Source organism: Herpailurus yagouaroundi, unplaced genomic scaffold, assembly GCF_014898765.1.
Source record: "Herpailurus yagouaroundi ecotype Mexico unplaced genomic scaffold, PumYag 180, whole genome shotgun sequence".
Lineage (NCBI taxonomy): Eukaryota > Metazoa > Chordata > Mammalia > Carnivora > Felidae > Herpailurus > Herpailurus yagouaroundi.
In genome coordinates, this window is record NW_024412411.1 from 3559562 (window position 1) to 3578166 (window position 18605).

The following is an 18605-nucleotide window of genomic DNA, read 5'->3' on the forward strand; positions in this document are numbered from 1 at the left end:
ATTTCATTTCATTTCATTTCATTTCATTTCATTTCATTTCATTTCATCTCATCTCATCTCATCTCATCTCATTTCATCTCATCTCTATGCCCAACATGGGGCTTGCACTCACAACCCTGAGATCAAGAGTCACATGCTCTACCCACTGAGCCAGCCAGGCACCACTGAGGTCAAGTTTTTAAATGTTTGCCAGTATAGATGTGAAATAGCATCTCATTGTGAACTTTAATTTGCATTTTTTGTTTGACCATCTTGTTATAAATGCCTATTTATGCCTTTTGCCCATTTTTCTATTGGGACTTTTTGTGTGTATGACTTTTCAGGTTTTCTTTTATGTTTCTTTGTTTAAAATATAAAATACAGGGGCATCTGGGTTGCTTAGTTGGTTAAGCTTCTGACTTTGGCTCAGGTTGTGATCTCACAGTTCATGAGTTCTAGCCCTGCATCCAGCTCTCTGCTGTCAGCACAGAGCCCTCTTCATATTCTCTGTCTCCCTCTCCCCCTGCCCCTCTGCCCCCCTCTCTCAAAAATAAACAAACATTTTTTTAAAAATTGAAAATAAAAGAAAATATAAAGTACAAATCCCTTTCACTTTGGAGCTTGTCTTTTTACCATTTTTCTTAGTGGGGTAGAACCTAGCAATCTTTTCCTTTTTGGTTATGCTTTTTGTGTCTAGTTTAAGAAATATTCTCTGTACGGGTCATAAAGATCTTCACCTATACTTTCTTCTAAGAGTTCATTTCACTCTTAAATCTTTAATCCACCTTTTTTTTTTTTTTTTTTTGGTATATGGTATAAGGTAGTATCATTTTTTTCCTTTTAGATATCCTACTGTCCCATAACCACTTATTTAACAGTCCTTTTGTTTTCTGCACCAATCTGTATTGATTGCTGTGTTATGTATAAAGTTTTCATATATGCATGGGTTTGTAGCTGGACGATTGTTCCAGTGGTCTTTCCCTAGGCCAGTGACACACTATATCCCTTCCTTTTTTCCTCCTCTAGAGCAGAATTCTCCAATCTTTAAGGGCAGACTGTGAAATGACTTCCTTCCAAGGAGTACAATCCAGAAAGGAGCAAACAAAAGTAACTTTACAGTGGAGAGAAACCTGATATATACTACCTTAGCAGATGAAGGTCAGCATGATCAGTGATGTCATGTTGATAGTAGGTACCTTTGATATGATGGGATGAGAATGGCACTTCACTTCTGTGGTCTTCCTTTCAGAAGCCCCCAGCCTCAGTCTAATCATAAGAAAAATTTCAAATCAGGGCGCCCGGGTGGCTTAGTTAGTTAAGCATACAACTCTTGGTTTCAGCTCAGGTCATGATCTAATGGTTTGTGGGTTTGAGCCCTGCATCGGGCTCCACGCTGACAGTGTGGAGCCTGCTTGGGATTCTCTCTCTCTCCCTTTCTCTCTGCCCCTCCCTCACTTGCACTGTCTCTCTCTTTCCCTCTCTCTCAAAATAAATAAACTTAAAAAAAGAAAAAAAGAAAAAGAAAAACATCAAACAAATCCCATTAAGAGACTTTGTACAAAATACCTGAGCAGTACTGCTTAAACTATCAAAGTCATCAAAATACAAGAAAAGTTTGAGAAACAGTTTTAGCCAGGAGGAGCCTAAGGAAACATGACAACTAAATGTAACGTGGTATCCTGGGTGGGATCCTGGAACAGAAAAAAAGACATAAGGTTGAAAACTAGGAAATGTGAATAAAGTATGGACTTTCATTATAAACATTGTAACCAAAAGAAACAACAAAACTAAAAGGCAACCTACTAAATGGGAGAAGATATTTTCAAATGACGTATTTGATAAAGGGACAGTATCTGAAATATATAAAGGATGATACAAGTCAACACCCCCCCCCAAATAATCCAATTAAAATTGGGCAGAAGACATGGACATTTCTCCAGAGAAGACATTCAGATGGCCAACAGACACATGAAGAGATGGTTCACTGTCATTTATCATCAGGGAAATGCAAATCAAGACTACAATGAGATATCACCTTATATCTGTCAGAATAACTAAAATAAAAAACACAAGAAATAAGTATTGGCCAGGATGTGTAGGAAAAGGAACACTTTTGCTCTGTGGTGGGAGTGCAAACTGGTGCAGCCACTGTGGAAAACAGTTTGGAGGTTGCTCAAAAAGTTAAAAATACAACTCCCTTACAATCCCAATAATTGCACTACTGGGTATCTATCAAAAATATACAAAAACACTAATTCAAAAGTATACATGCACCCCTATGTTTATAGCAATTTTATTTACAATAGGCAAATTATGGAAGCAGCCCAAGTGCCCATTGTAAATAAATGGATAAAGAAGAGGTGGCATATATATACAATGGAATATTATTCAGCCATAAAAAGAACAAAATCTTGTCATTTGCAACAACATGGATGGAACTAGAGCATATAATGCTAAGCAAAATAAGTCAAAGACAAATACTGTATGATTTCACTCGTGTGGAATTTAAGAAACAAATGAACAAAGGAAAAAGAGCGACAAACCAAGAGACTTTTTTTTTTAATATTTTTTTTTATTACAAAAATTTTTTTAATGTTTATTTTTGAGATAGAGCCGGCAGGAGGCAGAGACAGAAGAGATCACAGAATCCAAAACAGGCTCCAAGTTGTCATGTCAGCACAGAGCCCAATGCAGTGCTTGAACCCACAAACCAGGAGATCATGATCTGAGCCGAAGTCAGACACTTAACCAACTGAACCACCCAGGCTCCATAACAGACTCTTAACTATAGAGAAGAAACTGATTGTTATCCGAGGGGAGGTGGTAGGTAGATGGGTGAAATAGGTAAGGGGACTAAGTAGTGTACTTGTGATGAGCACTGGGGGATGTATGGAATCGATGAATCACTGTATTGTACACCCGAAACTAGTATAACATTGTATGTTAACTATACTGTAATTAAAAATTTAATAATAGATAAATAAAATGTCACCAAATTGGACATTAAAAAAAAAACAAACCCTGATGTATTATTATTTATGATAAACATACCATACTCATGTAAGCTATTAATAATACAGGAAATTGGGTATGGGTATATGGGAATTCCATACTGTCTTCCCAACTTTTTTGATAATCTAAAACTATTCTAAAATTTAAAATTTATTTTTTAAAAATCAGCAAATGCATTTGTTCTGAAAACTTTTAATTGAAACTAATTGCTACTTTCTTAAAAACTCTTGAGTTGAGAGTTTCTGAGTTGAATGACCTTGTCAGGGTCACAGGATCAACCGTTTTCCAGTTCTTCGATTGGCTGTTCTGTGAGGCAGAGGTGATGTCTGCTTGGGCAGGAAGGAATACAACTCCCAGAGTGCCCCTGTGCGGTTGTCAGGAGCAACCAAAGAATGCAGACTAACAGCCCTGCTGGAGTCAGGATTAAACAAGGACTGACTGCCTTGCAAGCCAGCCATGGGTCAGGATTATTACTCTGTGCTTCAGATCACTCGCAATTCAGAGGATGCCCAGATCAAGAAGGCGTAAGTTGGGACGGGAGTGAGGCTTTAGGGGTGTGCTGGGAAGGCCCCACCTTTATCTTTTCCAAACTGAGCTTTCTTGCACAGCCAAGTGCAGGCAAGATAAACCTTGTTCTTCTGTTGCTTCTTGCATACATACTTACAACCTGGGTTTGGCCTGAGTCAGAGTTCCCAATCCATCATCCTTAACCCCCTATGCCCTGTTTCCCTTCCTGGGTGCCCTGGTTTTCTTAGCAATAAAAATGGGGACAAAGAAGGCATTTGAACTTTTTCCTTTGCAGAACCAAAGGATTAAGAACAGGAGAGTGACCTGGCCAGATGGATGTGTTTCAAATTTTATTCTGGCCGTCATACGAGGTTTTTTTTTTTTTTTTCAAGTAGGTTTTTTTTTTTTTTTTTTTAATTTTTTTTTTTTTTTTTTTTTTAAGTTTATTTATTTATTTTGAGAAAGACAGAGACAGCATTAGTGGGGGGAGAGGGGGGTGTGGGCGGGGGGTGGTGGTGGACAGAGACACAGGGAGATGAGAATCCCAAGCATGCTTTTGCACTGTCAGCACGGAGCCCAATGTGGGGCTCAAACTGGAAACACTGCAAGAGTTGAAACCAAAAGTTGGACACTTAACCTACTGGGCCACTCAGGCACCCCAAAGTAAGCTTTTTAAAAAATGTTTGTTTATTTTTGAGAGAGAAAGAGAGAAGCAGGGGAGAGGGGAACAGAGGACCTGAGAAGCAGGCTCAGTGCCGACAGCAGCAAGCCCCATGTGGGGCTTCAACTCATGAACCTTGAGATCATGATCTAAGCCAAAGTTGGGTACTCAACCAACTGAGCCACCCAGGCACCCCAAAGTAGGTTTCTTCTTAAGTAGCCTTCACGCCCAGCTCAGAGCCCAACATAGGGTTTGAACTCACAACACTGAGATCAAGACCTCAGGGTCTTGATCTGCAGGGCTTGACTCACGAACCATGAGATCATAACCTGAGCAGAAGTCAGACGCTTAAGCAACTGAGCCACCCAGGCACCCCTGTTTCAAACAATAGTTCTTAACCCTCCTCTCTTGTAACAACTCTAAGAGATGAGTCATGTATAACACAGTCTCCCATATGGGAGTAACTAGATTTTGACAAAACAAAACAAAACAAAACAAAAATGCTGGGGCACCTGGGTGGCTTAGTTGGTTAAGCATCCAACTTCATTCAGCTCAAGTCATTATCTCATGGTTCATGAGTTGGAGCCCCACATCGGGCTCTGTGCTGACAGCTCGGAGCCTGAAGCCTGCTTCAGATTCTGTGTCTCCCTCTCTCTCTGCTCCTCCCCTGCTTGCACTCTGTCACACTCTCTCTCAAAAATAAATTCACATAAAAATTTTTTTTAATGCTAAATGTATATAATGAATAGAAGCACCACAATGATTCCTAATAGCCTAGCTATTAACCTTCTCAGTAGCTCTCATTAAGCCTACCCTGCTGCATCCAAGCTGTGACTCCACTCCATCTTGCCCACTCAGGGAAACAGAGTGAGGGCACTGCAGGGCAAATCTTAAAACCACTCAAGTTTAGGGGTGCCTGGTTGGCTCAGTTGAGCATCCAACTCTTGATTTCGGCTTGGTCATGATCTCAGGGTCATGGGATCAAACCCCCTGTTGGTCTCTGCACTGGGTGGAGAGCCTGCTTAAGATTCTCTCCCTCTGCCACTGCACCCACCCCCCCAACACACTCTCTCTCTCTCACTAAAACAAATGAGACAAAAAACTCCACAGAAACCACTCAAGTTTATATGAAAAATAAGGCTCTTCTCAAACCTACTTACCTTTCCTTATTGATAGAACTTACTTGGAATTCTCCCCATACCTGACTTTGACCTTTGTAACGGAGAGGGCTAGTTTCAGTGTCTCAGGGAAGTGATGACAATTGTCTTTAAGTTTCTGAAAGTAGACAATGTAGATAATCTCTGTAAGGCCTCCAGGGGCCGAATCAGAACCTTCAGAGTCATAGGACAGCAGATCTCACTCACTAAGATGAGATGTTGCTTAAAAGTCAGAGGGTTCCCACGGTGAGATGGGCTGCCTTGTGGGACAGTTAGTTCGTGTCATTCATTACCTCACTGCTGCTCAGTGCTAGGCACCAGGGACACAGAGAAGTAGACACAGCAACTCAAGGAACCCAGGCTAGTGGGAGAGACAAACCAGTCAACAAACAACTGGAGTGCCAAGTGCTAAGTTTAGTGATCAAAGGCACTGGGGACTCGGGAAGGGGAGTCTAACCTAGAATGGAGACTGCAGTCAGGGAGGGCATCCTGGAGGAGTTGAGCCCTGAGCTGATTGTTGAAAGATGAATGAAAATGTGCCAGGGGGAGATGGGAGGGTCTGGAGAGTGGTGGATGTTACAAGGGATGGGAGTAGAATGTCAAAGACCTGAGCAATGCATTGTAGGGAGTTTGGAGCCTGGCCAGAAGGGCAGGGGAGGCCATGGGAGTGGGGAGGGAGAGCTGTGAGTGAAAAGGCCAGAGAAGGAAGCAGAGGCTTGAATCTTAGAGATACAGATTTTATGCTGAAGGCAAAAGGAAACCAGTGGAGGGATTTGGGCAGTGGAGTGATTTGGCCTTGGAGCATTTTAGAAGCATCAGATTAAAAAAGACAAATCAATCTGGTGGCAGCACATGGAAAGACCTGGAGAAGGAGAACACTGAAACAGGAAGCCGTGGTTCTGCAATAGTCCTCGGGATGAGGGGGCAGGAAGAGAACACTGGGGAGAAAGAAAAGCTGAAATGCCCTGGTGACAGGTGGGCTGGCAATGGAGGGGATGAAGAACTTGGGAGTTGATAATGCTCAGCGTTTTGGCTTCATTGCCTGGGCAAATGGGCAAAAACTTAAGGAACGAAAATGTGTTTCTGTCTGGGTTCATTGAGTTTGTGGGGCCTGTGGGACACTGGAGAGCAGATACTAAGATGGCAGCTGGATGCCAAGGTCTGGAGCTTAGTGGCCTGGTTTCAGATAGAAATTTGGGAGTGGTCAGCGAGTGAGTGATGCTCAAAGCCTTGGGATAGACGAGCTTGTGCACAGATAGTGTGTGGAGTGAGAAGAGAAACAGCGGGAGGGGTCACCAGCATGCAGGGTGTGAGCAGGGCAGAGGAAGTGCACTCTGACCCAGTGGAGGGTATGTGGGGTCCGATTTGTACTGAGCCACTCAGGGGGCTGTGCTGATCCCCTCCTTTGGCTCTTTCAGACCCCCTCCCTGCCTTTCTGCACCCTGCTCTCTGCGCTGGAACCACATCAATAGACGCCCTGGCCCTCAGACTTCCTAAATGAAAGCCAAAGAGAGCCCACAGCAGGTGATTGGCAAAGAGGAGAGTGGGGCTGGGGTATTTATTCCCAGCTCTGAGAGCCCTTCAGGTTGGGTATCCCTTAACTGAAGATGACAGCTCCTGCCAAGGGCCCCGTCCACACACACTCTTGTGGGATTTCTCCCTTCCCACTCCTATAGGCTCAGGGGTAGCCAGGGTGACTCAGGGCTCCTGGCCTTGGGCTACAGCACTGTCCAGCATGGTTATCCTCCCTACCTCCTACACTTTGGTGAGTGGTCCCTTATTAAACTCTGCACAAATCACCCAGTTCATGCCAACTCTTTCCTCTCAGAACACTGATGATACAGATTCTCAGACACAATAGGCATCGCATCACTGAGTGCTGGGATTGGGTAATACAGAAGCAGGGAAACGAATGAGCACAGAAGTGAGAGATGGTAAAGGGACCTGACGTGTGCCAGTGCCTCTCTGTACCAGGCCCTTTGACACCTTATTTTACCTGATCTTCCCAAGAAGCCTGTGTGTAAGTTCAGATATCACGACAGGATTAGATGTGCGAGAAATGTATTGGGGGAAACGTGAAGGGGGAGCAAGAGCATGCAGGCAGCACCTTCAAACCCCAGTGCAGGTCTGATACCGGTGAAAGGGGAGCAGGAAGAAATGGCTGGATGGAGAGAGCTGCAGAGTGGTCTGGAAAAAAGTAGCTGGGCTGATAGATGGGCGTCCTGAAGCAGAGGTTGTGCATTGGAGGGGTCCTGTGTCCTAGGGGGACGCGCCAGCACCAATATCCCCACCACGCTTAGGCACTGCTTGGGGCAGCTTGGGGAAATGTAGCCTCAGCACAGACACCCAGGGCGGGCAGCTACACTTTCTACCCACTGGGTTCTGTTCAAGGGCATCTGTGCAATGCACCACCCTGGCCACCACAGCCCTGATTTTATAGCTGGCAACATCAAAGCAGTGAACAGCAGAGCCAGCTCTGGACCATGGTCTGCTCCTCAGGCCCATGTCAAATGCTATGACTTGTATGAATCCTCCCTCCTCTAGGTACCGGAAACTGGCCCTTAAGAACCACCCGCTGAAGTCCAGTGAGCCATCCTCAGCGGAGACATTCAGGCAAATAGCAGAGGCCTATGATGTGCTGAGCGACCGTGAGTGATTCCACCCATCTCCTCTGCCCCACCTCTATTTCGAGACCATTCGTTAAGTCTCTGGGTAGTAAAGCATTCCTCTTCCCTGCCTAGAGCCTGAGCAAACTTAGAAGGAAAACAGCATGAACTGCTTCTCTCCATAGTCACAAACTAAGGTTGATGCAGCGTGGAGAGCCCCTGGATTAAGATGATCTGCTCAGCCAGTGTCAGTAGAGCAGGACCTGGGCAGGTCTCCCACACTCCACACCCCACCTGTCCCCTGCAGGGGTGCGCACAGTGAGATGCTTGCTGCCAAAGGAAGAAAGCGGCTGAGGCAGGCATCCCCAGTTACTCTTCCCAGATTACCAAGTAGCTCCAGTGCCACCTTTCCATGGAAGGCATGTCTATCAAGGGTCAGAGAGAGGCTGGTAATTCAAGAATCTCCTGAAACCAAAAGAGTGTAGAAATTGATTGCCCCTGTGCAATGCACCCCCCCCCCGCCACACCTCTGCCCCGGGGCACCACGTGCATGCGTGCATCCCCGAGGGCTTGTTCTGGAGACTGTAATCACAGATGCTGTGCAGAAGAATAGCCAGATCACTAAGGTTTCTCCAGTCCTGAGTTTTCAAGACTTTACAGTCCTTAGACTCTAGGCTTTGAAAGCTCTAGAACTTGGCAGCTCTAGAATTCTTAGATTGTAGAATTTCAAGGTGCTACAATTCTATTTACCCCAAATAAAACAGAAGCTACGATGATGAGTTTAGCCAAATTCTAGGGCGATAGCCTCACCCTCAGTCTCTAGATCTCTCCTTCAATCCTCTTCCCCCTGCCACCCAGCAGGTCTCCACCTTTCCCCATTCTCCTCCGCGTTATGGGATCACACCTAGATCCACCCACGATGAAATTAAACCCCTAACTTTTAGGGTCTCCCTCCAAAGAGTGCCAGACTTTAGAAATAAGGTTGGGTTTGCCCCTTCCTCTCTACCCTGTATCCACCTGCTTCCCAGCCCAGCAGCTATCTTAGTCCCTAACGCCAGCCCCCTCATCAAGGTGACACGTGTCCACAGCTGTGAAGAGAGGCATCTATGACAAGTTTGGAGAGGAGGGCCTAAAGGGCGGGATTCCTCTGGAGTTTGGATCCCAGACCCCATGGACCACTGGTTACGTCTTCCACGGCAACCCTGATAAGGTTTTCCATGAGTTCTTCGGAGGAGACAACCCCTTTGGTGGTAAGAGGCCCCACCTACCCACTTGCTTTATTGGGAAAGGATGTAGCTGTAAAAGATGCTTTTCTTTGAATCCTTTTGTTTTGTTTACTTTAAAAATATATATAATGCATGGTAAAAAAGAAATTATTAAAGAAATACATTTCAGCCTTTATTCCTTCTCCAGAAGCAGCCACTTACTGTTAACCGTTTATGTATCCTTCCGGAAAATTTCTATGCATTTATGAGCATATATTTATCTTCACCTAAGCCTTTTATCTTATGAAGGGAATGGGACCATATTGTGCACACTGATTTCTTTCACTCAGTATGCCTTGGAGATTATCTCATTATATACTATATTACATAACAGATCTACTTGACTCATTTTAATAGCTGCATTAGGTATCATTGTACAGGTGTGTGTTAGGTAAGTATATGGATGGATGGGTGGATAATCCCAGGTCCCAGACAAACTGACCAAGAGTTGATTCCTGAGGCTCACAGTCATCTTGCAAGGGCAATTAACCTTCAGACCTGTCTTCCTGGCTCTCGTTATGCAACTCAGAGAGTCTAGATTTTCACTGCCTGACCCCCTGCAACCCCTTCCCCTGGCTGTACTATAGCCGTTCTGCATTTCAAAAGTTCTCTCTTCCTTTTTCTGCATGTTAATAAGAAGTGGGCCACAGCCCACTGTCTCTCCCTCTCAGAGACCTCTCCCCTGTGCATTTCCTTCACCTGCCTGCCAGAAGAAGCTGAGTTGATGAACTGATAAACTCCATGTGTGACTGGAAAAAGCAAGAGACTTAGAGTCAGGCCTGTTTCAAATCCATGCACTGCCTCTTATGAGCTGTGTGATTCTGGGCAAATCTCTTCACTGCTCTGAAACCTCAACTTCCTTACTGTTAAGTGGCTGTAATAGTCCGTTCCTCACACGTCACTAGCAAATGAGACAATGTTTATGAAAATGGGCTTTGCAGACTGAAAAATGCCATAACGATGGACAGGTGCATGAAAAAGAGGCAGCTCAGAGGAGCCAAACCAGAGCTTCTAGGGACATCACTTACAGGCTTTGGGGACCCTCAGGCAGTGCCCAAAACTATACTGCTACAGGACTTCACCCAGGGGATTCTTGTGTCCTGTCTCCCTGCAGGACCGAGGGACTAGACCTTCCTATGACCTGGCTGTTGGGGTGTCTACAACCTGACACAGCACAGGTGCTGGGTGAAGAAATGAATTCAGTGATACGAGAGGGGACCAGGTCACTTACAGGCCTCTTGATTAGTTACTATTTCATAGTTTATGAAATAGGGGTTTAGTGTGATGCTGCCCTGCCCTCCCCCACCTAAAGTTACTATACCATTCTAGCCTGGGAAGTTCATTCATGGCCCGAACCATAAGAGGCAGAGTACAAAAAAAAAAATCTTAATTATGATAGCGACCCCTGACTCTACAAAGTTTTCAAAGGTTTTCACACGTAGCAATAAGCATAGTGGTTAAGGGCAGAGGTTCTCATAGTCAGATTGTCCTCTGTTCAGATGAGCTGCGGAACTGTGAGCCTTTTCTTTGGCCTCTCTGTCCAATAAGACAATAGTGTGAAGAACTGAAACCAGCACCTGATGCATAGTAAGCTCTCAGCAAGTTTCCACTTTCCTTCATCGTCTTGTTATTTAATCCTAATGGAAAAAGGCAGATCAGGCATTATTACCCCATCTCACAGACAGAAAAACTGAAACCAAACGACTCCATAGCACTTCAAGAGACAAAGGCTGTTTGCACTGGGATGGAAGGGCAGGGCAGCAAGAGCACTTATGGGTGTAGAGCTGGGCAGGGAAAAAAGAAATTGAGGGAAAAAGAGTTTGGGGGTATGCTGATGAACTCTCAAATTTATTAGGAACCACCCCTTCCCTACTCCCGAATCAGCTATTGACTTCACAGAAACTTGAGTATGTGGTCTTTAGAGGTGTTGTGCTGGGCTGGACAGTGAGGGAGAGTGGAGTGTGGGGAAGGGTAGGAAGGACATCCCCCCAGCAAGCTAACAGCGGGAGTCATTTCTGGCATACCAGGAGCTGCCACCAGAGGGCACTCCTCTCCATCCCGAGGCAGCCAGCCTCGAGGAGTGTTTCTCCAAATTGAGGGGGAAGGGAGTCAGGAAAGTGGGGGAATATAAACGGGATGATGAAGCAGTGGGAAGTGGCAAGCAATGATAACCATTGGATCTGCAATTTAGGACAACTTTTTGGCCTGGCCTAACAGTCTGAGTTTGCAAGGTAGGAATGGGATGCTGAGTATTACACTTGGGAACTGAAGAGGTATGTGTGGAGGGGTGTCTGTGTTTCCAAGTCCCTGACACAATCTCTCTTACTCCTCCCCTCCCCTCCCCTCCCCTCCCCTCTCCTCTCTTCTCCTCTCCTCTCCTCCTGCAGAGTTTTTTGATGTAGAAGGAAGTGAGGCAGATTTGAACTTTGGGGGTCTCCGAGGCCGAGGGGTCAAGAAACAGGACCCCCCAATCGAACGAGACCTCTACCTATCTCTGGAGGACTTATTCTTTGGCTGCACCAAGAAAATTAAGATCTCCCGAAGGGTGAGTACTTGGCTTGCTCCTACTGGGGGCCACTACCTATGCCCTCCAATCCTCTGAGTCACCTCCTCCATGCCCTCACTGGAGACCTCAGGTATGGCCTCTGATAGAATCATGAAATCTCAGAATTGAAGACCTAGGATCATAGAATTCTAGAATCTGAAATTTGGAAGGGACAATTGAGGGTATTAGCCTGATTCTTTCCCAGTGCAGGAATCCCCTCTGCAGAAGGGTCTTTCCCTTCTTCTCATATCAGCCCCATCCCAGTGGGAAGCTGGATTCCGAATGGGAGGAGTCCCTTGTGAATTCTGCCCTCTGGGTATTACCAGACCATACCCCCAGGGCTTCATCAGTGTGTATGCCTCAGGAGTAAGAAGAAACAGTGTGGGCATGGAGGGTGCACTGGGGGACGGTCCCCAAGGGGTTTGATTGAAGACTTTTAGTGGCCCAGAGTCTAGTCCTTGGGTTGACCCTATCCTATGGCTCAGCCCTATGCTAGACACATGAGCAAAGCCTCCTCACACCTTTGCCCAGCAGAGGAGATGCCAGCTGTGGCACAGATGGCACTCATCTGGGCATGTGATTGGGTAATGGTTGGATGACATAATAGGGAATGCTCAGATATGTTGACCTCTGTGGTCTTTCTCCCTTCATGATTAAGAAACCTGCCAGCCCCGCAGGGCCAGAGCCACTGGGTTGGGAGAGAGGAACTGAGTATGTGTTCACCATGCATCTGTTAGTGGCCAGGGCTACGTGATCTAGGCCTGGAGTTGGGGGCTTGGTCAACTAATGGTGACTGCTTGGCATCTCAGGCCCTAGCCCAATGACATCATCCTAGAATCATAAGTTCTTGGTTCCAGTAAATGGGGTGAGAATGGGGATGGCTCAGGGCAGCTTCCCCCTGTTGCTAGAAGATTGCATCTGAGCACAAAACCCCCTTGGCATCTTTCTCGTGTTAAAAGGCTAGCTGGGAAATCTGGAGCAAACCTCCCTTCTTCCATCTGGCTGCAGGTGCTGAACGAGGATGGGTACTCCTCTACCATCAAGGACAAGATTCTCACAATTGATGTGAAACCTGGTTGGAGGCAGGGCACACGGATCACCTTTGAGAAGGAAGGGGACCAGGTGAGAAGGAGGGAACTGACTAGGGTCAGTCCTAGTGTCAGTCACCCAGCCTTGCTCATGTGGTGGAAAGACTGAGGGGGAAGGAGGCAATGCTTTCCTCTGCCCCCTGACCCCAGTCTAGTAGGGAGACCAGTCTGCAGAGTCAGTGAAATGATCCCCAAAGTCCCTTACCAGGGACAGAGCCTCACAACACCTCTGTGAGTGGATAGCCCAGGGCTTTCCCCCATTTTGCAGAGTAGGAAACTGAGGCCCAGAAAGGGAAGGGATTTGGCCAGGGCAAGAGCACAAGAGCTCTTCCTGATTTTCTTCAGGAATAAAGCCCAACTATAGGAGGTATTCAGAAACCACTTATTAAGAATAATTTTAATACTGCTTAATATCTTCATGATAATTACTTATTTAAATAAAAATATAAAATTATTGTTCAAGGCATGCTGTATCCTGAGGTCTGAGAAGAGGCAGAGTGATGGCATTTTCAGAGCCAAGAGAGATTAATTCCTCTGCCCATACTTCTTGCTCCCTTTCTCACCTGTGAAACATCTACTTCCAAAACACCCCTTCAGGACCCAGCTCTAATGCTCTGGGCTCTGGGCAGCCTCCCCTGACCTCTCCACCTGGCTCAGGGCCTCTCTAATCTCCTGCCTCTGGGTTCCTTTTACCACAGTCCTGAGCATGCTGAGGACGGTGTGTCTGTTCCCCCCACTAGACTGGGAGCTTCTTGCTTGTAGGGACCAGTTAGGCTCCTCTGCCCCCTTAAGAGACCTTAGCAGAAACTTGTCAGGACAGAGGTGTGTAAGAAGTTGTTTTCAAAACTTGCAGCTCAGCATTTTACCCACCCCCTGAGGAAGCTTCTGTCCCTCTCCACCTGAGTGAATCCTGTTGGGCATGCTCCATAGAGGAGAAGTAATGGGGGGTGGTGGTGCTGGATTCATTGGAGTAGGCTTCTCAGAGGAGGGGCTATGAAACCAAACTGAAAAGGTCCTTCCAGAAAACCTAGTTCAATCTCTTCATTGTTCAGAAGAAGACATGGAGACCAGTAGAGTCAGGAACTTAGCCAATATCACACAGCTGATTAGTCCTTGTCACCCCTTGCCTCCTCTGCCCAGGGCCCCAACATTATCCCAGCCGACATCATCTTCATTGTAAAGGAGAAGCTACACCCTCGCTTCCGCAGGGAGAACGACAACCTCCTTTTTGTGAATCCCATTCCCTTGGGCAAGGTGAGTGGGCAAAGTGGAGGAGGAGAAGTGGGCAGATGAGAGTGAGCAAGCAGGCCTCACTCTGCACTCCCCCCAGTGCCTATGGCGCAGGCCTTCAGAACGTGAGGAGTGCACATAGAATCTTTGTGGCTGTCTTCAGGGCCCCTCCATGTCCTCACAATCCAAACAAGGAACAGCACCAGCCTAGACTTTGCCTCCCCTCCCCCACCCTACCTGTGGGCAGTTACTCCGTCAATTCTACCACCTAGTCCCAGAGTCAGAGTCTGAGCACCTGGGTCTGCACAGCAGCCCCTTTGGTGGCCTTCCTGCCTCCTTTCCCATCTCCTCTAGGCTCTTCCCCTTGCTCATCTGACTGTGCCACACGCCTGTCGGAGCATCTTCACAAGGTGTTTAAGGCCCTCCACATTCTGCCTCTGCTGATCTCATCCCCTACACTCCAACCACTGTGCCCCTGTCCATTGGGAGCATTTTCCCACCTCCATTCTCTTGTTTGTGCTGGGCCGTCTGTGTGGAATGCTGTATATCCACCTTGTCTGACTGGCAGGATCCTCTTCACCCTCATCAACTGCTACCACCACTGTGTAGTCCTCCTGTCCCACTCCACAGTGGTTTGGGGGCCTCTCCTTGGCTCCCGCAGACCCCTTTACTTCCCTGTATCATCATCAGTCTTTCCTACCAGACCATGAACTCCTAAGGGCAGGCAGATGCCTGGCTCGCTCCCCTGTTAGTCCCTGAACATCCTTTTGTCTGCTTGAGGCCAGGCCCAGGGCCTGGCACCGAGTAAGCTCATAAAATGCCTTCTAAACAGAATGGCCATGGTTCTCTCTCCTACTCCCACCTGTGGCCCTAACGTCCCTAGGCTCTGACCTGCTGCACCGTGGAAGTGAAGACCTTGGATGATCGTCTGCTCAACATCCCCATCAATGACATTATCCAGTGAGTGCATCTGCGTGGGTCCCAGTAGGCAGAAGGGCTGGCCTGGGCCTTAGAGGGTAGTGCCAGACAGGTTAGCCTGGGGTAGTTCAGTCCTCACCAGCAAGGACTGAAATCCAGCCCTAACTCTGGCCAAGCTGCATTCACCTGGTAAATGGAGTGCCTTTTTCTAACTTGCACGAGGCCGCTACAGAGCCCAAAGATTGCAGAGGCGACCTTTGTTGCCTTCCTCCTCCCGAACATCTCATTAGTGTTCTGAGTTGTATCCCTCAAGTCCTTTACAGGAAAGGGCCTCTGTATGGGAAGCTTTACTCAGCAGCCCAGCACCCCCCCGACCCCAACCTAGGCTGGAACCTCTATTCCTGGAACCTCCGGTGTAAATGGTTATCAGGGGGCAGGCTGTCTGAATAAGCTGGTCTTCTCTCTCCTGCCACACGATTCTGGCTGAGAAGAGCCACCTGGTGGAAGCTGGACTGACTGCCTCAAGCCTGAGGTTGTGTGAGCATGGGCAGCATGGGATCTGTCAGAGAGCAGTGTTGGGGGGCCCTCTCACTTCCCTTCTTTCATCCTCCCCTGTCTCAGTCCCAAGTACTTCAAGAAGGTGCCAGGTGAGGGGATGCCACTGCCTGAGGACCCCACTAAGAAAGGGGATCTCTTCATCTTCTTCGACATCCAGTTCCCCACCCGCCTCACACCCCAAAAGAAACAGATGCTGCGCCAGGCATTGCTGACATAACTCTGGTGAGCTGAGGGCTGGAGCGGAGGAGGGGAGGAGAAGGCCAGCTGGGCCTTATCCCATTCCTGTCCCAGGATGTGCAGGTGAGCCAGCCCACTGCACAGATGTGACATGAGGATGGGACAGCCTGGGGTTTTTAAACTGACACAATAAAGATTTCCTATCTTCCAACTGTACCCAGGAGACTGTGTTGGAGGGAGAGGAGCCTCATATATTGCTTCTTGTGGAAAAGGGGGAGGGGCATGGCCCAGAAAGCCTAGAACCTGGGTTCCTGTCCAGATTTTGTAAGTGTGGCCAGGTCCCTGAAGGTTCGGAGCCTGTGTGCTCCCCTTGATAGAGTGGGACAGACCTGAGTGACCTCTGTGGGTCCCCACCCTGCTCTGATTTCTCATGACACAAAGTCTTTAGCAGGGGCAGTCTCTAGAATGTGATATGGTCATAGTGTAGATAGGAAGCACAGAGAAGAAAACACTCGTCAAGGCCACACAGGGCAAAGATGTCATCAGAACCTTGAAGGCCACTTCCCAGATTCACCCTGCTTAGAGGTAGCACAAAGGACACAGTGCTGGAAATGGTTTTGGTTTCTACCTTGCAGCCTCACTTCTCATCTATGCAGTGGGTCCTGGACTGACTCTAGGTGGGGTGGTATGGGAGGCAGAACTGGGTTCTGCTCCTGGCCCTGCCACTGACCCCCCTGGATGTTACTGCTTATAAGCCTCCTGCAGGCTGCTTATGAGGATTGAGTCATTGTGGTGAACATGCTTGGTGAATTCACTGCTTAGATCTCAGGGTTCCAGGATTGTTGCTGATGTGGCCTCCAGACCCAGCTGGGCCTATGCAGACCACACTTGCTTTCCTGACCTGCATTCCATCAGTCAACAACAGTGTGGCATGCACCTCTCCTGTGCCAGGGCAAAGACTCCTCTCTTTCAAGTCTGGGTTTGGGCTAGGATAGATCTAATCTTATGAGTACGTGGCCACTTTTGTGGAATGACTTCAGAGGTAATAGAAAAGGCCCCCATATTGTCCATATTGGATTCCCCCGTTCAAAACATTCTTTGCTCAAGGTTTTTTCTTTCTTTCCTTCTTGAACATGGGGCTTGAATTCACAACCCTGAGATCAAGACCTAAGTGGAGATTGAGAGTCATACGCTTCACCGACTGAGCCACCCAGGCACCCCTTAACGTTTTTTCTTAAATGGGGACTGGGTAGCACCTGTCAGCCATTTTGAAATCATCAGGGAAAATGTGGCAGGAGCCAACTTTGAGACATGGAGTCTGGACCAGGGTTCTAGGAAGCACCTGTGCAGCCCGTAAGACATGTAGGCCTTGGAGTCAGATACACCTCAGGTGTATGCTCTTTGGCAAATCACTTTGCCTTTCTGAACCTGTTTCTTATAGCAAAGATTGCAAGCCTGATCTTGCAGGCCTTCAGGAAACCAGATGAGGAGTGAAGTCGACTCTGCCCTGAGGCACGGCCTAGGTGGAAGAGTGGTGGTAGCTGCCCTGTGCTGAGAGCAAGTGGGTGCAAATCCTAGCACCCAGGTCTCCTCTAAGCCAGTAGGAAAGCCTGCCTCTAGCCTCTTCCTCATGGCAATGCTCTGAAGGAAGCGTGGTCTTAGGCCTGATGAAAGATCTTTGTGAAATTCCTATTACCTTGGTGATCTTCAGTGCTACCTCATCTGGCAGGCAAGGCAGGGCCTATCATATGTCCATTTTATAAGCTGTGAGGACCAGTTATTAGTGAGGCTACTGGTAATGTTGTTCCATGGTTCCTGCCACCTGCCCCAGCTCCTCACTGTCCCAGGATCATGCCCAGAACCATGATGGAGTCTGGTGGCCTTGTGTCCAAGTGTCTGGGACACAAGACTGATAAACGAATCAGATGACTGACATGCCTAAGGCAACAAATTGGCCCGGTTTCCTCTGGTATAAAACAGTAGCCTGCTTTATAGGACTAGTGTGAGAATTAAGGTGCATGAAGTGCATTGACCAGGTTGGTCCTCCATTTATGTTGACTCCCTGCAGCCCAGGAGAGCAGGCCCACTGGGCTGCCTACCACCTTCGCCTTGGCTCACCTTGTGGCACCCAACCCCGTTCCTCTTGGGGACTATGAGACCCCAGCTCAATTTGTCAGATGTTACAAAGTACGGTGAGGAATCCTGGGCCCTCTTTCCTTCTCCAGGACTCTCATTTCCTGGACCCCTTGCCAAAGCTCTGAAGGGCTGAGCCTCCAGCTCTGACCAATGGGGAGGAGCAGTAGCATCAGCTGCTTGAGGCTGTGGGAAGAGGGAGACCACATTCTCTGAGCCTGGCTCTACAGCTGTTTGACATTCTGAAGGACTCCAGCTCTGGTCCCTGGTGAAGAGGCACAGTGGGGGAGAAAGGAGTCTGAGTCCTAGTCTCAGACTTCAGTTTCTTTCAATAGCTATAAAATGAGCCTGGGTGGCTTAATTCTAAGGGCCTGCTTCTGCATGAGATGCCTCAGGATTCTGGGACTTCAGAGTCCCCTACCCCTTGAAACAGATATAGAATCTGCTTTCCTGCCTCTGTGGATAGCTGGTAGGAACAGGGACAGGGAGGCTGACACCCTGTGCAGCCTAAGCCCTGGTTTGGCACTGCCTCCTTGGGATCTCCAGCCTAGGGAGAGGGTGAGTGTCCAAATGAAAGTATCCTCAGACCGAGGCCTCGTATTTTCCTTGCACCCTGTCCCACCCAGTGCAGTAAGAATGCCACCTAAGGGTGTGACTGTGGAGGATGAGAAGCAGCCAGACTTGTCCTCATGAGGTCTGGGACTTTGGACAGGAAGTTTCCCATTTGTAGAATGGAATAAAAGAAGTTCACAGCATCTAAGATTCCCAA

The 18605-nt window shown here is 47.7% G+C and overlaps 1 protein-coding gene across 2 annotated transcripts; it reads left to right on the plus strand.

Moving 5' to 3' along the window:
• The first annotated feature begins 3290 nt into the window (after window positions 1–3290).
• Window positions 3291–15919, plus strand: DNAJB13 (DnaJ heat shock protein family (Hsp40) member B13). 2 transcript variants are annotated; one of them, XM_040489309.1, is made up of 8 exons: window positions 3310–3515; window positions 7861–7964; window positions 9011–9172; window positions 11575–11732; window positions 12741–12854; window positions 13961–14074; window positions 14934–15010; window positions 15590–15919. In XM_040489309.1, exons 1-8 carry the CDS (start codon window positions 3448–3450, stop codon window positions 15741–15743), a joined length of 951 nt encoding a protein of 316 aa, XP_040345243.1. In that variant the 5' UTR covers window positions 3310–3447; the 3' UTR covers window positions 15744–15919. The 2 variants fall into 2 exon arrangements, with proteins under 2 accessions (XP_040345244.1, XP_040345243.1); XM_040489310.1 differs by lacking the exons at window positions 14934–15010; window positions 15590–15919 and adding an exon at window positions 14405–14610 and having other exon boundaries at window positions 3291–3515.
• The last annotated feature ends 2686 nt before the right edge of the window (window positions 15920–18605 follow it).

Bases quoted from the DNA above. Each gene is read 5' to 3' on its own strand.
- DNAJB13 (XM_040489309.1), top strand. From the start codon at position 3,448: ATGGGTCAGGATTATTACTCTGTGCTTCAGATCACTCGCAATTCAGAG. The intron at 3,516-7,860 runs GTAAGTTGGGAC...TCCCTCCTCTAG, and splicing joins GATGCCCAGATCAAGAAGGC to GTACCGGAAACTGGCCCTTA. The intron at 9,173-11,574 runs GTAAGAGGCCCC...CTCCTCCTGCAG, and splicing joins AGGAGACAACCCCTTTGGTG to AGTTTTTTGATGTAGAAGGA.